Source organism: Trichomycterus rosablanca, chromosome 9 (assembly GCF_030014385.1).
Source record: "Trichomycterus rosablanca isolate fTriRos1 chromosome 9, fTriRos1.hap1, whole genome shotgun sequence".
In the NCBI taxonomy this organism is placed as follows: Eukaryota; Metazoa; Chordata; class Actinopteri; order Siluriformes; family Trichomycteridae; genus Trichomycterus; species Trichomycterus rosablanca.
In genome coordinates, this window is record NC_085996.1 from 26,754,895 (window position 1) to 26,773,773 (window position 18,879).

The window sequence follows — 18,879 nt, forward strand, 5'->3', positions numbered from 1 at the left end:
AGTCCCTTAGCTGCACAGCATAAAAGTGACATGCTTCTGTAATGATCACATGGGCTCAGGAATCCTTTTAAAAATCCTCAACAGTAAACACAGTTCATCACTACATATACAAATCTCGAAGCCATATATGAACATACACACATAATACATACCTCTCTAATACATACCTCTCCGGGCTCAAGCTCATCTGAGATGGGCAAAGTGGAAAATGTGTGCAGTGATCTGATAAGTCCATCTTTGGGATTGTTATTGTAAATCAGGACACAAAGAAAGAAATTATTATCCTGATTTTTACCAAAGCAAAATTGAAAAGAGATCATGTTGTGGTATGGGGTGTTTGCCAGTGACATGGCATGAGGGGTGCATGCATATTTTGGTGCAACATAAGCTGCTATTCAGATGAAAATTTTCAGCTAGACAATGCCAAGCCACATTCTGTGTGTTATACCAATGTGGCTTTGTAACTAGAGCGTGCAGCTGGGATTTTTCCATCCCCGGCCACAAATTGGTCCTTTGCCTGGGGATCCCCAGGCATTTCCAATCCAGCTGCAAGATATAATTCTTCTGGCAGGTCCTGTGTTTATCCTGTGACTCCCATCTAGTGAGGGGGCTTATCCTTCATGGACCATTGACCTAGTCATGGTAAAATGGCTTGTGTACTTTAGTGAACCTCATGGCTTATGTCAGCAGGAGTTTAATGCTTGATGTCACCCCAGCTGAACAGGTGTGATAGTGGAGGTCAGACATCGAGCAATTGTACTCCCTCATATAAGCTACAAAAGTGTTTTCTGTCTGAATTGGAGCCAAGCCTTGGGGTTGCTTTTACAGGTGATCACCTGATAAAATATATACACCGATAACATTAAATAACATTAAAACCACCTCCTGGTTTCTCCACACACTGTCTATTTTATCAGCTCCACTTACCATATAGAAGCACTTTATAGTTCTACAATTACTGACTGTAGTCCATCTATTTCTCTACATACCTTTTTAGCCTGCTTTCACCCTATTCTTCAATGGTCAGGACCCCCACAGAGCAGGTATTATTTAGGTGGTGGATCATTCTCAGCACTGCAGTGACAATGACATGGTGGTGGTGTGTTAGTGTGTGTTGTGCTGGTGGATCAGACACAGCAGCGCTGCTGGAGTTTTTAAATACCGTGTCCACTCACTGTCCACTCTATTACACTCCTATTTAGTTGGTCCACCTTGTAGATGTAAAGTCAGAGACGATCGCTCATCTATTGCTACTGTTTGAGTTGGTCATCTTCTAGACCTTCATCAGTGGTCATAGGACGCTCCCCATGGGGCGCTGTTGGCTGGATATTTTTAGTTGGTGGACTATTCTCAGTCCAGCAGTGACAGTGAGGTGTTTAAAAACTCCATCAGCATTGCTGTGTCTGATCCACTCATACCAGCACAACACACACTAACACACCACCACCATGTCAGTATTACTGCAGTGCTGAGAATGATCCACCACCTAAATAATACCTACTCTGTAGTGGTCCTGACCATTAAAGAACAGGGTGAAAGCAGGCTTTAAAAGTATGTGGAGAAACAGATGGACTACAGTCAGTAATTGTAGAACTACAAAGTGCTTCTATATGGTAAGTGGAGCTGATAACATGGACAGTGAGTTTGAAAACAAGGAGGTGGTCATAATGTTATGCCTATTCAGTGTATGTAAAGCAGTTAAGATTAACTAAGATGTATTAAAATAAATCATTTGGTGAGGGGTCAAAATAGTTTTTTACTCATGTATATGCAGCATGTTTAATTCATAGACAAACTCGTCTACAAGTCTACAAGCAGGAATAACAGCAGTCTACTCATCTCAGCCAGAGATAAAACAATTTATATTAATTTATAAAGTCTTTATTTGGCTTTAAACATCATAAAATCATAGAAAATTACATATGGTTTAAACACTGTTGCACATTAGCATCTAGAGTAGATTTTAGAAAGTGGTTTACATTTATTAAAGGCAGTACAAGTTTTACCAAATACATTCATAAACATAATGAAAAATAACATTTGGCTTTTTTTTTTTCTTTCTTTCAAAAATAACATATGCTGGTCCAAGAAAACGAGTTATAAAAGTGCTAATGTTTTCAAGGCACTACCTAGTGTTTCAATTGTTTAAAATAGGCACAGTCTGAATGCAGATGCTTACAAACAACAAACTAGTCAATCAATAAGCCTATAGTTACAAAGCCACTCCCTCTGAGAGCAGTGTTATAGCTTTAATAAGATTGTCACTAAACTGTGAACCTGATCGTAATGTTACACAAGGTTTAGGTGAAGTAAAGAAGGTCGAGTGAACCTTACAGGATCAATGAGTCAGTACCCAGCATTCTTAATGGGATAGTTTCACTTGCATCTTTCACATCTCAAAACCATTTACATTCATTGTTTGATTTACATACTGCCTAACTTCTAAGCACTGGGACTGAATCTCACAGTAATTTCTTTGTAGGGTGTTTTGCTTTGACTCTTTTTACAGCTAGTTTGCAAACACCACAGTTTACCAAATGGATCTGAATTGGGTAATTATCTTTGAAGTAAAGGCATGTAAAGAGGTAAAAACAGAAATTAAATACATACTACACTGATCAGCCATAACAATAAAACCACCACCTCGTTTCTACCATTTTATCAGCTCCACTTACTATATAGAAGCACTTTGTAGTTCTACAATTACTGACTGTAGTCCACCTGTTTCTCTGCATGCTTTGTTAGCCCCCTTTCATGCTGTTCTTCAATGGTCAGGACCCTCACAGGACCACTACAGAGCAGGTATTATTTAGGTGGTGGATCATTCTCAGCACTGCAGTGACACTGACATGGTGGTGGTGTGTTAGTGTGTGTTGTGCTGGTATGAGTGGATCAGACACAGCAGCACTGCTAGAGTTTTTAAATACTGTGTCCACTCACTGTCCACTCTATTAGATACTCCTACCAAGTTGGTTCACCTTGTAGATTTAAAGTCAGAGACGATCGCTCATCTATTGCTGCTGTTTGAGTTGGTCATCTTCTAGATCTTTATCAGTGGTCACAAGATGCTGCCCACAGGGCGCTGTTGGCTGGATATATTTTTGGTTGATGGACTATTCTCAGTCCAGCAGCGCTGCTGTGTCTTATCCACTCATACCAGCACAACACACACTAACACACCACCACCATGTCACTGCAGTGCTGAGAATGGTCCACCACCCAAATAATACCTGCTCTGTGGTGGTCCTGGGAAAGTCCATTGAAGAACAGCATGAAAGGGATCTAACAAAGCATGCAGAGAAACAGATGGACTACAGTCAATAATTGTAGAACTACAAAGTGCTTCTATATGGTAAGTGGAGCTGATAAAATGGACAAGGAGGTGGTTTTAATCTTATGGTTGATCGGTGTATAATCCCTTTTACACAAGCACTTTAACTTTGGACTTATAAGCACAGAATTTGTGAGCATGGTACATTCTTTACCCCCTACAGAAATAGCTAAATCAGATCCAAGAGGCACAAGATAACATGCCAGCCAGCTACCATGCCAAGTGTCAAAGCAACATTCATTGAATCCACCTTATCAGATAATCCAGTAACAGTGAAAGAACACCCAAGCTATTTTAATTGAGCTTTTATTTATCATCACAGTAAAAAGATAATTAAATTTAAAGCAATAAAGAAAATTATTAGTGAGAACTAAAAGTGTGGTGTTAGACCATGCAATCCTGCCTCAATGAATGAGCCTTAGGAGTCATTTATTGCCCCGTCTGAATCAGGCTTTGAATGCAAAATCTTTAAAAGTACTTATACAGCCTGAGCAAACCAGTAACATACTAGAAAAAAAATAGCCAAAGATTGCTGAGTATAAATAGAAGCTCTCAATGTGATTCTCCAAGCTTTATACCCAGTCTTTGCTTTACCATTCCTAGGCTCTGTCTGCAAATGGAGCACTGACACACCCCCACTGATGTATACTATTAAGGAGTTCCAAATCACCAGGCTGTGGGCAAGGAGCAGCTTGGTCGGATATGGCACTCCCTAAATTCCTATCTCTACCAACCCCGTGCAATTGGGAACGTTAGGGCTTCATTAGCTTGCAGAAAATGTACAGCTCAGCAACAAGAAAATGACCCACCAGGCAAGAAGGAAATAATAATGAATATGCCAAGACATTGAGGTGGAGTTTATAAAAGGGTTACACAGCAAGCTTAGATCTCTCATGGAGAGACAGACATGATCACCAGGTTGAAACTCAGACGTCTGCTTGTGATTGTGCAACGCTTTCAGACTGTGTGTGTTTTCCTCCTCCAAACTTTGCAGCAAGTCTGAAAGCCTAACAATTTAGGAAAGAATTCCTAACAATTTGTCCCTCTGATTAATAGGGCTGCAGCGAGCAAAGTACAGGGTTAGATTCCCAGGTGGAGCAGTCCAGGTCCTTTCTGTGTGGGTTTCCTCCGGGAGCTCCGGTTTCCTCCCACAATCCAAAGACATGTAAGTTAGGTAAATTGGAGGTACAGAATTGCCTATTATTGTGTTATTATGATGTTAAAATCCTAAAAAAACAAAAACTTTGATAAATACCTAGAGGATGGTTTTTTCTTAATGCATTTTCTCCCCTTTTTCTCCCTCTTTAGCACGTCCAATTGCCCAATTGCATCATGCATCCTCTCTGCCTATGCCGATCCCTGCTCTGACCGAGGAGATCGAAGCTAACCCACGCCCCCTCTGACACGTGGGCAGCAAGCCGTATGCATCTTATCACCCACACATTGACGAGTGTTGTGCCACCTAGCGTTGTGTACGGAGAGACACCCCCTAAGAGCACTCTTTCCTCATCTCTGTGTAGGCGCCTCTAATCAGCCAGCAGAGGTCGTAATTGCAACAGTCTGACAGAGAGAGACCCATATCCGGCTTAGTCTCGCCCATCTGAACAACAGGCCAATCGTTGTTCATGTAGCCACTCAGCCTCAGCCGGCAAGGCAGAGCTGAGATTCGATACGATGTATTCGAGTTCATAGCTCTGGTTGCAGCGTGTGTTTTTACCTAGAGGTTTAATGCATTTAATGCTTTCCAAGTTACCTGGTCTTGATGGCCCAAATAAGAGACACGATCCATTCATATTATAAGGTTTCTGTGTGCTTTTAGATCAACATACTTTCTTTGTGCTTGTGGGTCAAAGCTCAAATTAATGAAAATTTGCAGTCAGGTTAATTGGAGACACTAAATTGTCCTATAGGTAAATGGGTGTGTGTGTGTATGTGTGTCTGTCCTGCGATGGACTGGCGCCCCGCCCAGGGTGTTACTGTGTGCCTTGCGCCCATTGAAAAGCTGGGATAGGCTCCAGCACCCCACCACGATCCTAATTGGATAAGCAGTTAAGAAAGTGAGTGAGTGAGTGTTTTACCACCGCTTCATCCTGGTCAGGGGTGCGGTGGGTCTGATTTATTGGGTGAAAGGCAGGAAACACCCCGGAGGTCATCAGTCCATTACAGGGCAGACAAAAAACATACACACACATATCTGCGCACACACACTTACACTTAGGATTTTTAGTAGCAATTTTAGTAACTCCAGTTGGCCTGACTGCATGTCTTTGGACTTGTGGGAGGAAACTGGAGCACCTGGAGGAAACCCACACCGACACAGGGAGACACAAAACACCACATAAAAAACCACCCTGGACGCCTGGTTGGGAAATCAAACCCAGGCCCTTCTGGCTGTGAGGTGACAGCGCTGCTCATGCGCCACCTGGAGCGTTGACTCATAAATACCCTACTACTGGGCTCAACTAGCATCTTACCTTCATTTAATATGGCTTAGTAAAGGTCAATATCCCTTCGTTTTTTATGCTGACACCTAAAGTGCTCGCTGTATTCATATTAAAGGTAAATCTGCTGTCACAGCAACACTGAGGACAGATTTGCAGAACAATTATTATCCATAAATACAAGAGACAATGAGCATCAAGAGCAAATAAAGTAATACAAGTATAGAAAAATGTAAAAAAAAAAAAAAAAAAGTTGACAATGCTTGTACACTCTCTAGCTAAGTAGGCACGTGTGAGTCTGATCAGCAAAGGCAATGGCTTAGTAGGCCAGCAAGGCAGAAAGCTGAAATAGCCATCCAGGAATGTGAGTGGACTGGGAGATGTCACAACCTCAGTCAAAATGCTAAATACTGGAGCACTGACACACCCACACTGATGTATACTGTTAAAGAGTTCCAAATCACCAGACTGTGAGCAAGAAACAGCTCACTGGGTCTCTACCAACCCCTTAGTGCAAATGGATATGTTAGAGCTCAGCAACAAGAAAATGACTCACCAGGCAAAAAAAAGCAAAATACTTAAAGGCAATACCTAGCCAGTGACGTGTCATTTGGCTAGCATTAATTCCTAATTGCTGGTTCATCCTTTTTTGGTAAAGTGGGCAGAGCAGTGATTATAGCTGGTTGAGGGCTGTAGTGGTCTTCATAACGGTTTCATAGGATGGTGGGGGCTCCATGTCCCAAGGAGGCGGTGTCCCAGGTAGACTATGAAAACTGTTGTCTGCTGGCGGTGGGGGCTGGGCCAAGCGCCGCTCTTCTGCGGAAGCCCTGCGGATCCTGTCCAGCCTCCTGCAAAAGAGGGAGGGTTTTACATGAGCACCTAGCCAAAAATATAAAACTGTAAGTTGCCAGATACACAGATTCACTGTCCATGTTATCAGCTCCACTTACCATATAGAAGCACTTTGTAGTTCTACAATTACTGACTGTAGTCCATCTGTTTCTCTGCATGCTTTGTTAGCCCCTTTCATGCTGTTCTTCAGTGGTCAGGACTCTCCCAGGACCACTACAGAGCAGGTATTATTTGGTTGGTGGGTCATTCTCAGCACTGCAGTGACACTGACATGGTGGTGGTGTGTTAGTGTGTGTTGTGCTGGTATGAGTGGATAAGACTCAGCAGCGCTGCTGGAGTTTTTAAACACCTCACTGTCACTGCTGGACTGAGAATAGTCCACCAACCAAAAATATCCAGCCAACAGCGCCCCATGGGCAGCGTCCTGTGACCACTGATGAAGGTCTAGAAGATGACCAACTCAAACAGCAGCAATAGATGAGCGATCGTCTCTGACTTTACATCTACAAGGTGGACCACCTAGGTAGGAGTGTCTAATAGAGTGGACAGTGAGTGGACACGATATTTAAAACTCTAGCAGCGCTGCTGTGTCTGATCCACTCATACCAGCACAACACACACTAACACACCACCACCGTGTCAGTGTCACTGCAGTGCTGAGAATGATCCACCACCTAAATAATACCTGCTCTGTGGGGGTCCTGTCCATTGCAGAACAGGGTGAAAGCAGGCTAAAAAGGTATGTAGAGAAACAGATGGACTACAGTCAGTAATTGTAGAACTACAAAGTGCTTCTATATGATAAGTGGAGCTGATAAAATGAACAGTGAGTGTAGAAACAAGGAGGTGGTTTTAATGTTATGGCTGATCAGTGTATGTTTGTCTATAGAAAGGCACTGGCTCTAAACTAAAAGTACTTCTTCTAGACATCTTTACAAACCTCTACGCCCTGAGTGAGACATAAAAAAGATATTAGAGATGTTGTCACATGTCACAGGCTAATGTTAGGATATGTCTAATATATTAATCAATTAAAGGTTGTTCAGGAGTGGGACCTGTGTTTGTTTGTAGCTTATCCCGCCTTTTTTTTTTAGACATTTCAATCACTTGTTAACTGTTCTATCTAACTCTTCTGTAAGAAAAGTGTCAGTTCTGTGCTTTACATTTACATTTACATTTTTAGCATTTAGCAGACGCTCTTATCCAGAGCGACTTACAGAAGTGCTTCAATAGTAGACTGTACCTTACTCTAGTTTAAGTGGACAACAGTCAAAGAATACAAATCTGCTGAAAACCCTGTTAGATTTTTTTTTGCAGAATAAGAGCTTTAGTAAGTAAGTACATGTAAGTTTAAGTGCTTATTTAAGAGGTGGCTTTTTAATTATCTTTTGAAGACAGCAAGAGACTCAGATGTTCAAGGGACAAGGGATGACAAGGGAAGCTCATTCCATCATTTGGGTGAAAGTACAGAGAAGAGGCTTGATGCTTGTCTTCCTTGAGTTCTGGGTGGAGGATCAAGTCGAGTGAGACTAGTGGCTTGGAGGTTGCGCGGTACAGAGCGGGGTTTTATTAGACCTCGAAGGTAGTTTGGAGCTGGTCCATTTTTGGCTTTGTAGCCGAGCATCAGTGTTTTAAACTGAATGTGTGCAGCTACAGGAAGCCAGTGAAGAGATCGCAGCAGTGGGGTGATGTGATAGTGTTTAGGTTGGTTCAAAACCTTGGTTTAACTCAACTTAACTCAAACTAGGCTTTAACTCAAACAGAGAAAGTCCAGATCTTGTTAATGTCAGACAGCTTTAGTCTAAACTTTGAGCAGTATAACATTGATCAACTGTCTGCTTACACATGTTGTTTTAAAAGGTTTCTTTGGGCAAAGCAGTCTTTCAAGATCAAATTGAGTTTGCTTTTTCTTCACTGACTTTACCATACACTTATATACTTTACCATATACTTTTACATAGAAACTTCTACAACCCAACCCTATCATAATAACTTTCTGTACAGTCTTTGTAAGAATCCATGCAAAAAAAATAACATATTCCTTTATAGGACACTAGAGCCAGCTTTGAGTTTATACAGCTACGTGGAGTGTTTACAGTCCCATACAAATTCCTTTTATTCCAGAGAGAGTCATAGAGAAGAAAAATGGGTAAAGAGACCCCCCTCCAGCAAGAAAAGCTGTACCAGCTCCTGCAAAGCTTACCATCTACTTTGGATGAGCATATACAGCTGACTCTGGTTCCTGTTAACGTTTGTTTTTCTAATCATTTTATTTGCGTTAGCGAGCACATGATCTTGGCAACAAATTCCTTTTATTCCTGGTTTCTTGTCTCCTTCGGCTAAGACACAGACCTATCATTATCTCATGTGTCACTGAGTACGGTCCAGCAAGAGGCCGCTTTTAGAACATACAAGCAGCACAAAGGAATCTGATTTGTAACTGGCTGTCTTTTTCTTTAGTTTAAGGCTTAGACTATTAAATTTTTGGTCCAGTTAAACTCCAGCAACGGAAAAAAGTGTATAGAGAAAAAGATTAGCTAAGGTTTTATGGTTCTTGGCTTTCCCTCACAATTTGTAAGCTTGAACTGGACTAAAGTACAAACATAAAAGAACACAGGGCTGCAACCCATTATGTGATCCATCTGAGGAAACACTACAGACTTACTCCCACTATTTTCTCTCGACTTATTTTCACAGTGTAATGACAAAGACTACGTTTCTGCTGTATTAACTGTAAGAAAAATGACTTTTAAAAGTAATCTTAAGCAGTTCAACCCTGACACAAGCACTAATAATTTTATTATAAGCAGAGCCACAGTATAACAAGAATAAAAGTAGAAAGTTGTAAGCAATTTTGGCTTACAAATGTCGGTTTTTATAAGCCAACCTTTGCATGCTGTTAGAAAAAGCTGGATGAAATAACAGTGATTACAAGCCTTCCCTGGGGTCAAAACCTTTATATGCATATCTGGGACTCGGTCTGATTATTCTGACTTCCTGATGGCTACCTGAATGTGCTACTGCTAACCACTTTGCCAGCATTATTCACATCTTGGTTCCTGGGAACTACAGTAGACCCTTGAGTTTTGAACGGTTTACCATATGAACAAATTTTGGATTACGAACCAGAATTTGCGAAACACGTGACGAACAAGTTGACTTTTCTCTGAGCATTTCTCTCTCTCTGTATATATATATATATATATATATATATATATATATATATATATATATATATATATGAGGAAACGTTCGGACAGTGGATGGTGTTTTTTCGGTGTTGTCTTTATATTTTGTAAAATTCTATATTAAAATGGCCCCAAATAAGGTGCAGAGAAAGCCTAGTGGTGAGAAAATGAACAAATCTATTACATTTGTTGTTGTGTAATTACTCCTGCTAGTAGCTGTCACTGTGTATCAGACAGAGGGGACAGTGAGTGAGAGAGAAGAAGGAAGACGGCTGAGTAAAATATTCTTTCTTTTGTGCAATTACACCGACAAAATACAACACTATTGAAATAAAGAGTGAAATAATAGGGACATATGAGTTATTGTTGTTTCTGGTAGATACATTTTATAAAAAAATAAGGAAATTTATTATGGTGTATGGTACAGCACACGTACTGTACTGAGATGTGTGTTTTTTTATGTACAGTACTACTGTGTATTGTTGTTTATTATTATTTATTACAGTCATTTCTATTCTATAATTTAAGATATACTTGTATTTATAACAAAAAAGACCATTTAAGACATTAGAAAGGTTAGGTAAGGGGGTGGTTTGGGAGGTCTGGCACAGATGAATTCTATTTACATGATTTCTTATGGGAAAAATAGGTTTAACTAACAAACATTTTGACTTAAGAACAGCCCTTTGGAACCAATTAAAATTCGTAAGTCAAGGATCCACTGTAACTTGGTGAAATGTAGTGGTTTTTCGGTTTTTGTAGCTGCCACAGGCATCCTTTAGTTCTGGGTTCTCCCATGGGTGTAATGGAAGCTTTCCAAATTTCGTAGGCAGAACTGATTCTCTGCATTCCCCTGTCTTTTCCTCTGGTGAGAGTTTGGGCTGTTATGAGCACCCCTTTTTGTTTCTTCATCAGTATTTCCCTTCATTTCCAGAGTTTCCTGGTGAGTGTGTTGGGCAGATTGCTGTGGTACTGATCCTGTGATGTGGTCACCTATCTGTGTTTCTATTCTTGAGTCGTGCCCTGGGCTGTAGCTTTGATTTAGCTCTGTGTTATTTATTCCTTGGGTTTTAATATTTTATGTTATGTTGTGTTATGTGGTTATACCTGGCATCTAAGTCACCTATGCATACCCCATGTGACATAGGTGTTGGTATAACCACACACCTGAGATATTAGAAGATTTACACAATTAGATATTTACACACATTCAATATGTCTAATTAATGCCACACCAAAAGTATAGTTACACATCATGTATTGAATCAGTGCAACTCATTCACAGCCAGGAAATCAGTAGTGTGTGATGTGTGAACTATATGTTTGCAAAACTGGAGCTCAGTGGTGCACAACTTTCCAACAGACATACACTGGTGAACTGAAACAGAGACAACTAAATTAAATAGCAAGTTTATTTCTAAATCAAATATTTAGACGATTTTAGTTATTTACTAGATTATAAGACATCATTTTGCATGTGTTAAAGATCTCTCCTTTTAAAGATCACTCTCAAAGATCATTTTTTAATCCAAGACAAACTGTTGGAGTAGCAACATCCAGTGCATTTACAGGTTTTCTCCAGATGTAATATATCATATAACATAAAATAGTGCCCACATCATTACTTTTTTAATGCATTTTCTCCCCTTTTTCTCCCTCTTTAGCGCGTCCAATTGCCTAATTGCATCATGCTTCCTCTCTGCCTATGCCGATCCCTGCTCTGACCGAGAAGATCGAAGCTAACCCACGCCCCCTCAGACACGTGGGCAGCAAGCCGTATGCATCTTATCACCCACCCATTGATGAGTGTTGTGCCACCTAGCGTTGTGTACGGAGAGACACACCCTAAGAGCACTCTTTCCTTATCTATATGTAGGCGCCTCTAATCAGCCAGCAGAGGTCGTAATTGCACCAGTCTGACAGAGAGAGACCCATATCCGGCTTAGTCCCGCCCATCTGAACAACAGGCCAATCGTTGTTCATGTAGCCACTCAGCCTCAGCCAGCAAGGCAGAGCTGAGATTCGATACGATGTATTCGAGATCCAGCTCTGGTTGCAGCGTATGTTTTTACCGCTGCGCCACCTGAGCGGCTCCCACATCATTACTTAAATCCTAATATTCTATTTACTTTTCAGCTCTTTGAATTCACGTCAAACAATGAAATCCTTTACCTCTGCAGAGCGATAGCTTGCTCGTAGGTGAATCGGGTGCCAGTCCGTGGGTGCAGCAAGAAGTGACCAGGTAGGGTCATGTTGTGACTGCTGGACTTCATTACTTGGCAAAAAGAGTAGATGAGAACACAAAAGCCTAGGGCGGCGATGGAAGTCCCAATGACGGCTGTGTAGACTGTCGCGAACATGACAAGTACGACACCAAGTGCCAGCAGCAGCACTCCCACGCTGACCCTTGCTCCCTGGGGCAAAGGCACACAGCCTCTGTCCTCTGAGGCATCGCGTTCTGCCTCACCGCCCGCCACGCTGCTCAAACCAAACGCGTGTATGAGTGTGTACACAGGGGTCTGTTTGGTGTCCGTCCCTACAGCTCAGAAAAAAAGAAAACACCAGTCAATAAGTAGCTAAATTTGTTTATAGACAGGTGTACAATTAACAGTGTATAAAATAATGCATAAACACACAATTAACAGTTTATTAGATATATTTACCTTACTTTTTAAGGTGCCTACCATAGATGCAGTTCATAGGTATACAATTAGTATTGCAAGTAAATATTTGTCAGTATGAAAACCACTGAGGAGATACTATGTGTGGTGTGAACCATTCTCACCAACAGTGACACTGACATTTAATAACATCATGGTATCTTTTGTACAGAAATGATTGTATCAGGCACATAAACATTGCTGAAGTTTTAAAACAGTATGTATAGTTACAGGCCATATTAGTCATACTTTGTCTACTGCCATGCACAATTTTATTAGTCTGCATTTAGCCTTTCATCACTGGTCTGTTTTTGTTTCAGTTACTGGTAAGTGTTCAATAAATGTTTGGCAGCCAGGTTCAAGCCACATTTCTAAACACTTTAAAAATATAAAACCAGCAGGATAAGTCCCAGAAGGTTAGAATGTCAGCCTGGTGCAATAAAACGTGACACTGATTAGTTAAACATTTACAGACATTTGTATGGGACATGCATGTCATGGATGTCTTGACAATTCCAACAATTCCAATTATTTATACATTCATTGTGGGGTTTTACGTAAATATGTTTAACATTTTGGCATGGTCTTACAAATCATCAGTCCTGATTATGATTAACTAGTGTAAACCCTATGTCAGAAAACTGGCAAACATATTGAGTTAGTATGTTGTCATATCTTTAAAAAGCTCACAATAACCTTTAGAAAGAACATTTTTAGAAAATTTATTCCACAGACTTTTGCAAATACACAGATCAGCCATAAAATTAAAACCACCTCCTTGTTTCTACGCTCACTGTCCATTTTATCAGCTCCACTTACCATATAGAAGCACTTTGTTGTTCTACAATTACTGACTGTAGTCCATCTGTTTTTCTACAAACTTTTTTTTAAGCCTGCTTTCACCCTGTTCTTCAGTGGTCAGGACCCCCACAGGACCACCACCGAGTAGGTATTATTTAGGTGGTGGATCATTCTCAGCACTGAAGTGACAATGACATGGTGGTGGTGTGTTAGCGTGTGTTGTGCTGGTATGAGTGGTCAGACAGCAGCGCTGCTGGAGTTTTGAAATACCGTGTCCACGCACTGTCCACTCTATTAGACACTCCTACCTAGTTGGTCCACCTTGTAGATGTAAAGTCAGAGACGATCGCTCATCTATTGCTGCTGTTTGAGTTGGTCATCTTCTAGACCTTCATCAGTGGTCACAGGATGCTGCCCACAGGGTGCTGGTGGCTGTATATTTTTGATTGGTGGACTATTCTCAGTCCAGCAGTGACAGTGAGGTGTTTAAAAACTCCATTAGTGCTGTTGTGTCTTATCCACTCATACCAGCACAACACACACTAACACACCAACACCATGTCAGTGTCACTGCAGTGCAGAGAATGATCCACCACCCAAATAATACCTACTCTGTAGTGGTCCTGTGGGGGTCCTGACCATTGAAGAACAGCATGAAAGGGGGCTAACAAAGCATGCAGAGAAACAGATGGACTACAGTCAGTAATTGTAGAACTACAAAGAGCTTCTATATGGTAAGTGGAGCTGATATAATGGACAGTGAGTGTAGAAACAAGGAGGTGGTTTTAATGTTATGGCTGATCGGTGTAAGTCAAAGGAACCATGCCACAGTAACTATTCACGAGTGTCCTTCTTGTCTTATCTTGACAGAGGTGTCATGAGCTCTAGGCAGTGTTAGATTATTATTCTTCAGATTTGTGCTTCTCTATAATTAGATCCCTAACTTGCCTTGTAAGCTCCTTAGTCTCCACCATACTGGATAACCTTAAAAAAGGGGTTATTTTCCCTCTAATGTAACTGAAATAGGTTGATCCACAAGTTTCTTATACAGGTTTTGACTATCAACAAATGAAGTAAGGAATCTTGTAATCACCCATTTTTTTATATTTGACTAAATTGTTAAAATGATTTAGTTCTACTAAGCTAATATAATGCAAAAACAAATAAATATATAAAAAAATAATAAAACACCTATTTTACTACTTTATTTTATTCTATTTTAGGACAATGTAGATTACCAATTCCTGCACCAAACATATAATTATACAAAACCATAACCATAACATTATAGAATATTTATTGGAATAAATAAATTATACTGTTGGATATTTTACAGTCTACAAACATTTAGGTTGCTCTTATTTAGAACCATGTACTACTGTGTACACCAAATGATGAACCACTAATGTTCAACTGCAGGAGAGAATGGTTTAACAATAAATACGTCATGATCTAAATATGATCTTAAAAGACGAATAATAATATAAATTTTCATGAAATATAAAGTGTCCACAGACAGCCATGTAGTTTTATAGGCGTCAAACTGCTAAACGTTAGTTTCTATAGGATGCAGCATATGTTTCCTCTCTACTACAGTGTTCATGTTCTCTGTTTTCATTTAATTACAACTTACCTTCTTTATGTCCAAGCAGCTGCTCTATTCCTGTGAAAAATCCGGATTTAAAAGCATAGAGATCGATGTTATAGGTGTTCTAAGTATTTAAATAAGACAGGCGTCCATGCAGAATCAGTTCAGCACATGTACAGAGATGAAAACGACAACTCGAGCAGCGGAGCTGCAGCCGAGTCACCGAAGGATGGGCGGATTGACACTGTAGTACCGACACTTCCTATCCTAACATCAGCCTTCAGAATTAAATAGTAACAAAATAGTTAAAATATATTCCTTTATCACATTGAATATGCGCCCGTCCTGGTATAAAATGGTAAAGAAAGTAAAATAAAGCGAATTATAGTGAAGGAAAAAGAACTACTTCTCCTTCCGCCTTTTTCCTGCGCTCACTCACAGACACATAGGCGCGTGCACACATACGCGCGTACTCACACGCTGGAAGCAAGCGCGGTCACACAACGGGAAGCTGGAACGCTTGGCTTAGATCCACTAAACTACTTTCTAATACGTTTAACTAAATTAAATACTTAAAAAATATATAGTTATAATACAAATATTATAAGTCCCGTTTAATAATTGAAAATTGTATGAAATACAATCTTCTAAAACATCTTAAAATTCAGTCACTTAAAACGCAGGGTCAGAAAAAGGCCTTCCAGCAAACACAAATTTGTGGCCACAAGATTTTTTACAACAACTAATTTAAATTGCAAAGTAGTTAGAAAGGTAAACAAACACTTTTAGGGTTGTAGTAAAGTTGTGCAGCGTTTTGTGGTAACCACCAGACAATCTCTTTAATGTGACGTAGTAGCAATTGTACTTGATGTTTTACAATTCGTCATACATAACTAAACAGTAACAGTATTTAGTACAGTAAAATAACAAAATTTTTACAAATTAACCAATGTTTAATTATATAAATGTAAGAGAATAAACTCAGGAGTATTACTACCTACTCACTCTCAAATATTTTAGCTGAAGCATATAGCTTAACTTACTTAGCTATGAAGTGATATGTTAACCAATAGCCTAACATTTAATAAAAGCATGGTTGAACTAACTGTACCTGCAACAGTGGGACCTGATCATTGTAAGGGTCTTATCTAAATTTCAAGCCCTAAATTGTTTAATTTTGACCAGTTAAATTAAGAATAAGACAAATATGATTTTGTACTTGCTGTATAAGGAATTATACTGATAAGATAAATCCATTTTGTTCTTACATCATCTTTACTGCTTTTTTCATAACAAAATCCTATTATTTGACTTTGGGCCTGGGGCCACACAATGGCTACATTCGGCCAGAATAAAGTTCTCTTAGTTAACAGCATAACAAATTTTGAAATATGCTACTATATAACTTGTTTTTAAGCTGTTTATGACCATTGTCTAAACAGAAAGCCAGAAGACTTTAGAAAAGCAGCCAAAGTGTAGTTTTCATTTACCGGCAAAATGTAAAATTCCTGCACTTTTCAAAGTAAGAGGCTGTGGGTTACCCACAAGTGCACAGAAGGGACAGCATCACTGGTTGTCAAAGCTTACACAGCCAAGTTGTCAGAACTTAAATTATTGGTTATGTAATTTCTAACTCAAAGAACAAAGAACTGCGTTCTTTTACACAGGTTCATATGAAGTACACATTTTGTTGGGGCAAACTTCATGTATTGAATTGTAGGAAAAAATGTGGATGCTATGTAATGTTTCCATCAACATATTTACAATTTATCCTTGAGGTTAATGGCTGATTATATTTCATTTTTGCAGCTTATGAGCACAGGTAGGGTCAGGCATGGGAGTGGCAGTCCATTTTTGTTTATTGTTTAGTCTCTGGCACTTTTATGGAGTTCACTGCCCTTGTTCTTTTTTCTTGAGTCTTGAGTTGCCATTGCAGGTTGATGAGTAGCTGGTATAGGTGGCGACTTGGCTTTCGTACATTTACTGTATCAATTCTTTCCAGCTTTTCTTAGTGGTTGTGCTTTTTGCTGGGGGCTTATCACAGATGCCTCTGTAGAAGTGCATGGCAACCTGCCTTTTCTAATGTTTGCTGAGGTAGCATAGCTGCTGTAGGGCGAACATCCTTATTTTCTTTTCTGAGCAAGTGTGCTGAGTGTGATATGCCCTATTTCTAATGCCACGCCAGTTTATCTTTTCTTTCACCTCTCCACTTTTCTTTTTTTGTTTCACTTTCTCTTATTTTGGCCAATTGATGTTTTTCTTACCATTTATTTGTGGCTTATTAGCCACAATATTCTACCTTGGTTAAGTGTCCTACAGTTGGATTCTTTCTCTTATGAACTAGCAGGTTTTGGGCTTCTATCTGATGCCTCTATAACAAGGTGCAACCCACCCTGTTACTTTCTGTTGGTAGTGCACTAATTTGATAAATTTTTCAGTATTGTCAAGAATGGTTTTGATGTAGTCCATTTAAATCAATGCTTCTTTAAGCTTTGCCTTCAAAAGCAGAGTGTGACAATTACCCCAGGCTAATCTTTAAAGATAAAAATGGCACAGATAGACCAACACACAAACAAAAAAACAAATTCTGATTTCTGTTTGATATAACACCTTTTCAGTAGGAGACAGGTTTGGACTGCAGTCAAGCAGCCACACTTTTGTAACATTTGCAGAATGTGGCTTGGTATTGTCTAAAACAATCTGTGATGTCCTTGCAAAATATCTTGTCTAAATAACAGCTGGTTGCTTCAAATTGGCATTAATGGTGCTTTTGCAGATGTGCAAGTAACCCATCTGATGATTGAATTCTCTTGATTTTTTAATAATATTACAGACTGTTTTTGTACATTGACAGATATTTGTAAAAAGTGGTAATAATAGTGACATGGCTTGGACTATTTATTTAGGCATTTTTTGCTAAACTTGATCCATAACTGCACATAAACAACATAGAACCTTTATAAATGCATTTTCTAAAACAAATAATAATATCACATGTAACAGTTTTCAAAATATGTTTGTAATTGTTCCAAAAACAGTTTAGTCATATATTGCTTATTTTTTAGAATGTGTTGCAGGCATCTAATTAAGAATTAATGTCAATTTACAAAAACCAGTGAAGTTAATAGGGGAAAAAACATCTCTCATCTTTGTTCTATTTAAAATTAAATGCCTGTAATTTATTTGATTAATTTCTACTTACTGTTATTTTTTACTTAGGTTCTTTTGGAATTGGGGTTGTAAGTACAAACTGCCCCTGAGTGGGAGACAATGGAAGTGTTGGTCCCACACTGCTCTTGGCTGTCAGGTTTACCTTTGGTAAGTGTCTGTTGTGTTTGTCATGTCCTTCCTGGATACGTGCTGGCTTCTTTTGGGTACTTACCTTTGTCCCACAACTAAAAACATGCACATTAGTAGTCTTAATTGCCTCCTATGTTTCAGTGAGTGTGAATTACCCTTCAATGCACTGTACAGGGTGTATTCCTGTCTTTGTTTTTTGGAATCCAGGCCGATTATGACACTGATAAGATTGCCACTGAAGAGGACTTGATGAATAAATTCATGAGTTTGATCTATAATTATGAAATATCCCTTTTTTGGATGGGGGTAGTATAGGTACTGCAGACAAGTTAATTTAATTGCGTGTATGAGTACACCATGAAATAGTAACAACATACTTATTTTATAACATTATAACATATATATTTTTTTATTTAACCACACAGTATTCCTTCTTTGTTATTACTTTATTTTAAACACAATGAAATAAATAATTTTCACCTGACAATATACTCTTTGGGAACATTCACATAAACCACATACTGTTCTGTATATTCTACAGTGTCTAGTACAAAGTTCTTGTAGACATTGAATTGAGGCACATTATTTTACTGTTGCTTCGAGTGGAGAAAGCAATCACTGAATACTTTAGATTTTACAGTGTTGAACACATGCCCATAAAGAGCCCACTGTAATATAAAACCTGCTAATGCACTGTGGTCATTTTTAATGGCATTAG

At 39.3% G+C, this 18,879-nt stretch overlaps 1 protein-coding gene across 1 annotated transcript; it reads right to left on the bottom strand.

Annotated features, from left to right (window-relative positions):
- Positions 1-6,437: 6,437 nt before the first annotated feature.
- On the bottom strand, positions 6,438-15,324 carry si:dkeyp-51f12.3 (uncharacterized protein LOC107988041 homolog). Its single transcript, XM_063002499.1, has 4 exons — positions 15,297-15,324; positions 14,907-14,936; positions 11,985-12,348; positions 6,438-6,620 (listed from the first exon to the last, which is right to left on the bottom strand). Exons 1-4 carry the CDS (start codon positions 15,322-15,324, stop codon positions 6,446-6,448), a joined length of 597 nt encoding a protein of 198 aa, XP_062858569.1. The 3' UTR covers positions 6,438-6,445.
- Between the last annotated feature and the right edge of the window lie 3,555 nt (positions 15,325-18,879).